This window comes from Leuciscus leuciscus, assembly GCF_965113295.1.
Source record: "Leuciscus leuciscus genome assembly, chromosome: 1".
NCBI lineage: Eukaryota > Metazoa > Chordata > Actinopteri > Cypriniformes > Leuciscidae > Leuciscus > Leuciscus leuciscus.
In genome coordinates, this window is record NC_138725.1 from 25,379,083 (window position 1) to 25,386,216 (window position 7,134).

At 38.1% G+C, this 7,134-nt stretch overlaps 1 protein-coding gene across 1 annotated transcript in view; it reads left to right on the forward strand.

Moving 5' to 3' along the window:
* Window positions 1-6,715, forward strand: part of LOC309501113 (uncharacterized protein) — a 49,254-nt gene extending 42,539 nt beyond the window's left edge. The window contains exons 2-3 of the mRNA XM_082173127.1: window positions 2,223-2,511; window positions 4,838-6,715. Of these exons, the coding sequence (XP_082029253.1) occupies window positions 2,394-2,511; window positions 4,838-5,973 (1,254 nt within the window). The 5' untranslated portion in view covers window positions 2,223-2,393 and the 3' untranslated portion in view covers window positions 5,974-6,715. The remainder of the gene's footprint in view (window positions 1-2,222; window positions 2,512-4,837) is intronic.
* Window positions 6,716-7,134: the final 419 nt, after the last annotated feature.

Sequence of the window (7,134 nt, forward strand, 5' to 3'; positions counted from 1 at the left end):
CCATAGGACCTAATCCAGGGTGGTAGGGTTGATTCCTTTTGTGGAGGACGCCTTTGCGTGGCGTTGTTTAATGTGTGGAGGCTTGTGCATAGACAACCACCACACAGTCCTTGGCAGGTCTGGGTCAGGATCCAGTGGCATGGAGTCCAAGACGACTGGGGACCCATCACTGCTGCAGCCTTCATCCGCCTTCCCAGCCGTTGTGATGCTCCACTTAAGTCAGCCATCATCCTCCGCCTGTTCCAACGTTGAGGTCTTGTCTTTTTTTTTCAGGGTGTGCTCCCTTAGCCTTTGCCACTATAGGCTACCCCACAAGGCAGTGGGACTATTTACTAGGGGTGTGACGAGACGCTTACTCCACGAGACGAGACGAGACACGAGATTGGGTTCACGAGAACGAGACAAGACAAGATTTTTACACAATTTTTAAGAAATCCTTAATGATGAAATATATGAATGGAAAATAGTCTTTTATTCAACTGAAAATCACAAAATGCAAAACAAGTTAGGTGCATTTTGAAATCAACTTGTAATGAATGTTATTTTACTTCTATTTTAATGAATTCTATGCAGTAAAGGACATGCAAACACTGCAAAATGTTTTGCTATAACCTCTACCGTCTGGCTTCTCCCCTGTACGATTTCACATGAGAAATCTAACTCCTTTCCACAAATCGAACATAAAAAAAATAAAACAGTATAAATAAAATAAATATAAATAACTGAAATAACACTTTAAATGCAAACAGTAAGTGTGTATCCATAATCAAAGTACTGCTCTCTCAAAACGCGGGAGTGAGTGAGTGAGCGAGGGACAGTGAGTGTGTGTGTGTGGTGTGTGCGTGTGTGGCACGGCACACAAATGATTTAAAAGTGGCAGGGGCATCTTCAATACTAATTTCACCCTCATGCTCAATCACGCTGACATCACAACAACTCACGAGACAAAGTTTCACCTCGACGAGAAATCTCGTCGCGTTTTAATCTCGCGAGATCTTGTAACACGAGATCTCGTCACACCCCTACTATTTACCCATAGCTGGGGCTGTGGTTTGCGGGTGCCAGGGCATGCCCACTGCTTGGTGGGCATGCCCACTGCTTGGTGGGCCTGCTCAATGCGTCTCTGGGACCCACTGCTGCTCCGAGATCCCCTACAGTTCAGCCTGGGTCCGCTAGGGCCCAGTTACCGTGTGTGGCCGCAAGGAGGCACTGTAAGAGTCTTGACGGAGGAGAGGCTTATGCACTCTGCTCCTCTTTTTGCCCTTGCACAAGGGCTAGTCAGTGGCAGTAGCTGTAAGCAGAATGTAGCAAGCAGAAGTAGCATGCAATATCTACTAAACTACAGGCACTACTATCCCAGTATTACTGCACTGACGCATCACACACACCCTGTGTGACAACACACACACACACTATGTATTTATTCACTAACATGAAGAATCACAGGACTAACCACATATTGTATTATCATAAATGTGAGGCTAAAACTATCGCATTTAACAAGTTCTATGTCGATAAATAAAATTTTGATTTCTGGATATTGTGATGTTATTTTTGTACACACACTTTGTGTTTTCATGTTTTATGAGGACTTTCCATATACATAATGGTTTTTATACTGTACAAACTGTATATTAACTCCCCTTACACTAAACCTTCCCATCACACAATTTTTTGTTGCATACAAACTGTATATTAACTCCCCTTACACTAAACCTTCCCATCACACAATTTTTTGTTGCATTTTTACATTTTCAAAAAACATAATTTAGTGTAATTTATAAACTGTTTTCCTCATGGGGACCAAAGTTATTTTCCACAAAAAAATTGTGAGAAATAACAGTATTGTCTTCCAATAGAGCTGTTTTATAGGCTTTTATATCCTGACTCTGTTTCTAACAGAAAACACTCAGAATAAAGTGAGATGATCTGCTGATGATCCTGAATGGCTTGTTGAATGAGTGTTGATAGTCTGAGGCTCATCAATATTAACAGATCTGCTGAAAAAACTTTTATTTCATGACAATAGTTCCTGTTTTCACCTCATTTATTATGCTGATGTCTTCAGATCTCCTGTAAATTGACATTTAAAGCTCATTTCATTGGTGTCAACTGACTGAGCTTACCATTATTTATATTGGAAAGAATTTACACTATTTATATTATATTGTCCATGAGCATAAAAAAACAAACTGTAACTTATATTCTTTTGATTTTGGCAGATCAACTCATCCCACACTGTAATTATTCATCAGTGAAGCTCCTTCCACAACAATTACACTATCAGTGAAGCTTCTCCCACAGCAATTACATCATCAGTGAAGCTCCTCCCACATCAGTTTACCAACAAATCCTGGAATATTCCCATCAGCTACAAGTGAAAACGAGCAGCAATGCATCAGGAAGAGCTGATATCTGTAAAGACTGAGTTCATTAAAGAGGACAGTGAGAACATGAGTGATCCAGAACCCTGCAGAATGAAACACACTGAAGATCCTGAAGAACAAAGAGGTTGGTGTTTATTCTTCATTCATTCATGATGCTGAAGAACATTCATGTTAAACAGTTCAACTAGGAAATGGCTGCAAAAGTTTTTTTTTAGGAATGCACCAATGCATTGGCTGAACATCGGTAACGGCCGATATTTGCCTTGTTAACTGCCATCGGGAAATAAAAATGACATTCGCCTATGTCACGTGGGCGTCAGTTTGGTTTGAAATGTGCTGGGGACAGAGACGCATTCGGAAGTGCATTTTCAGAAGTGCTGGATACAATGATGCATTCATTTTTTTTTCTCTCTTTCGTGCAGGTTATGTTTTGAAAGACGATGTCCTGTAGCTCAGGCACGTCCCCACTTTTCAACAGGCCCACTCAAAACTTTCAAAAAGAAAAAAAATATAAAAAAAACAAATAAGCCCATAATTTGTGCTAAAATAGTGTAGTTTTAAAAAAACTGGTTATATTTTGATGTTTCTGCGCAAGTTCAGCAGACAGTGAGGTTCGGGTTTGTTCCGATCAGAGCTTGTGAGTGGAGAGCGCATTTCTGAATATTCCGCTCCGCTCGTTCATTCCGCAGGGTCGCTCGCTCAACCCAGATGTCCTGTTGCCTGGTTCGAAAATATGTGGAATAAGGGCTGCTTCCGACTAAAAGTTTTTTTCTAGTCGACTAGTAGGCTAGTTGTTCATTTAAGTCATTCGTGGACAAATCGCCCCTTTATATTAATTTAATTACTTATATAGCCTACAGGACAATGAGCGTTTACAAGCGCACGACCGCACGCATAAAGCTTGCCACAAAGAACCGGTAAAAGTAATGATTATGAATGTGTCTAAATGTGTCTAAATACTCTGTGAATGTGCATTATACGCCGAGTTTCGGTTCATTTATGAGACGAACTCCAGTTCACTCGCCGGCGCCTCCATGTCGTGATTCTGCTATATTTAATTCTTATTTATTAAATCCAGGCATTGGTTCATGAAACATTGATTACAATTAAGATATAATTAATTTAAAACGAAATTCAATTTAAAGAAAGGCAGCTGTTCTGTTTGAGGTCTCTGTGAAAGTTTTAAAGCAGTCTTTTAGTGCCGCTTTCAGAGCGCTCACGTCCGTAACAGAACTGACACGTTGTTTTTTCCCTCATAAATGCGAACACGAAAAATAAAATGAATATTATAATGTTTTTTTGTTGGGTCAGACAATGATTACCAAATTTCTCTCTCATATTGCTCCTCATAACCACTGAAAAAGAACTTGTCATAAATAAGGTTATAACTAATGTCAACCAGAAAGTGACATTAAAGGTTGTTTTTGTTTCATAAATTGGTCTGATTGAATTTGTGCTCATTCTAGGATAGTGTGATCAAGAGCCGAAAGACTTGTATGTTTCCGTGGCACAAAAGAAGGAATAAAAAAAAAAAAAAAAAAAAAAAAAACATCGGCATCGGTCATCGGCCAAGTTGTTATGTTAAACATCGTAATCGGTATCGGCCCAGAATTTCCCAATCGGTGGATCCCTATTTTTTTTTTATATTTTTACAAATGGTCAGTAAATGGAGGTTTCATATTGATTGTCAACATCAGGTCAAACTAAATCTAAATATTTTAACTGTTTTATTTTACATTTATTTTATATATCATTCACAATTTGCCAGAATTTTGTATATAACAAATAATAATTCCAAAAGTACAAATTTAAAATATACTTCACTTTACTGCAAATAATTTATGTTCTTTCTCAAAGCAAACTTCATTTGAGCTTGTGTTCACATGCGTATGAAGTCAATGGAAGAAGTAGTTTAGTCTAACCAGTAGGCTACTCAATAATTAACACAATAATTAATATCTAACCCATGTTTTTAATAACATAAATGAAATACAAATCTAAAAGTTGGTGTCAAAATGTGACAGTATTGTGTATTTTAATATTAAAATCATGTTAGATAGTTGTGTCATTGATAAAACATATTTAATAGTTCTCACTACAGAATCATGGGATTTGTGTCTGGCTTACAAGTGTTCACACTGTGACAAGAGATTCAGCCAGTCGTCACATCCGGAAACACATGAGATGATCAACACACTGTAATGCCTAACAGTTATATATACAGTTCAATAAAACATTACCGAAAGTTATGTGCACACAATTACTGTCTATAATGTTTTAGAAATAATAATTGAAAGATCAGTGTACCTCATTCATGAAAAGTTTCAGGGACATATTATTAATTTATAAAAAGGCATAAAAACTGTTCCCTCCATCTCGCTCTCTTTGAATTATTTTGATGACAAATTTAAATTTAAAATTTGAAAATTAAAGTTTTTCTTTCATTTCAGACCTGATGGAAGTGAAGGAGGAGAGTGAAGAACTGAGTGAAGTGAAGAAGGAGAGTGAAGAACTGAGTGAAGTGAAGGATGAGAGTGAAGAACTGAGTGAAGTGAAGGAGAAACATCATGTCAAACCTGGAGAAAAACCCTTGAGTCACTCAAAGACTAAACAGAGATTTTTAAAGGAAAGAAGAGCCAAGAAATCTTTCACCTGCGCTCAGTGTGGAAAGAGTTACACAGCCAAACAAAGTCTTGAGCGTCACATGAGAGTTCATACAGGAGAGAAGCCGTTCACATGTGATCAGTGTGGGACAAGTTTCAGTCAATCATCATACCTTAATGTTCACATGAGGATCCACACCGGAGAGAAGCCGTTCACATGCCATCAATGTGGGAATAGTTTCAGTCAATTAGCAAACCTTAATGTTCACATAATGATCCACACAAGAGAGAAGCCGTTCACATGTGATCAATGTGGAAAATGTTTTTGTAGTGCATCATTACTGAAGTCACACCTGACCGTTCATACGAAGGTGAAGCCACATTCATGTTCTGTGTGTGGAAAGAGTTTTTCACTGCTGGAATATTTACTAAAACATCAGAAAATTCATACTGATGTGAGAGTGTACGTGTGCTTTGAGTGTGAGAAGACTTTTACTACAGTGAACTGTTTAAAACAGCACCAGAGAATTCACACTGGAGAAAAACCTTACAAGTGTTCACAATGTGACAAGAGATTCGGTCAGTCAGCAAATCTGAAATCACATGAGAGGATCCACACTGGAGAAACCCCTTACAAGTGTTCACACTGCGACAAGAGATTCAGTCGTTCATCACATCTGAAAACACATGAGAGGATCCACACTGGAGAAAAACCTCACAAGTGTTCACACTGTGACAAGAGATTCAGTCAGTCATCATCTCTGAAAACACATGAGAGGATCCACACTGGAGAAAAACCTCACAAGTGTTCACACTGTGAAAAGAGATTCAGTCAGTCAGCAGATATGAAAACACATGAGAGGATCCACACTGAAGAGAAGCCGCACACGTGTGATCAGTGTGGGAAGAGTTTCTCTATTAAAAGTCGCCTGAAGCGACACATGAAGATCCATGCAGTGGAGACAGTCTCCACATCACCATAGTCAGAAATCACGGCAAGTAGTTCATCTTTATGTGCTGAGAAAAAAAAGCCGCTTTTCCACCTTCAGAAAAGGTTCCAGTTGTATTTCCACTTGAGCCTGGTTCGGTACGGCACAATTACAAGCCGTTCTCAGCCCTGAACTCTCAGCACACTTGGCTAACCGTGCCGAACCGGGATGGTAGAATGTGTGCAGTGACATCGCCACTCAGGATCGGTCACTCTGTCTAAGTGACGTAAAAGCAATTTGAGTGATGCAAACACAAATTTATCATAAAATTAAAAGAAATAACATGGTTCCTGTACTCTGCCCTACAAAGGCAAAAGACCTTAAGTCGCTAGAGTGTGGAACTGAGAAAAATGACTTTAAAGTTTTTTAGTTGTCCAGCCAAATTAATTATAGGTAGGACACTGGAAATCTGGCAATTAAATGTTTTAGTAATGAAAATTATCTACATAAAAATTTTTTACGTTCAAACTTGACCTTTGACCCCAATTTTGAAGTTACTGTACTCTGCCTTTGTATTGTCTGCAAAAAGTGAGAAGTCATACCAAGGCAAAAGGCAGTTACTTCAAAATTAGCACTATTTGATTGCTGATCACCATTTACAAAATCATTATAGTAACACCAGTTTTGTGTTTTATGGTTTGTTTGTGTATATGTTATTTAAGGTTGGGTCTGTAAAGCACTTCGATCAACTCGTGTTGTTTTAAAATGTGCTTTAGAAATAAAATGATTGATTGATTGATTGATTATTTTGGATGATTTACAATTACTTTTAGCCATCTACTTATATCCTCTGATTTGGTTGCACCCTGATGGCATTATTAATTAATTAGACATTACACAATACCCTCATAGCAGTAAAGAGTATCTTGTGTGCAGTAAAACTAACAGGTTGACTGCAGAGAGGTGACACTGAATCATATGAATACAAGATAAGCATATTTCATATAGTAAACATATTAATTTAATTAATAATGGAATGCAAAGATATTACAAGATGTAAAACAAAGATACAGCAGATAGAACAACGAATCATGTACAAATTTAAAATGCATGAAATGGGAATAAGAGTAAATCATGTACAAGTGTGTGAACTTGGAATCCTGAATTAGTTTAATGTTGTTCTCACTCCTCATCCTCCACAACTTCGCTTACAGG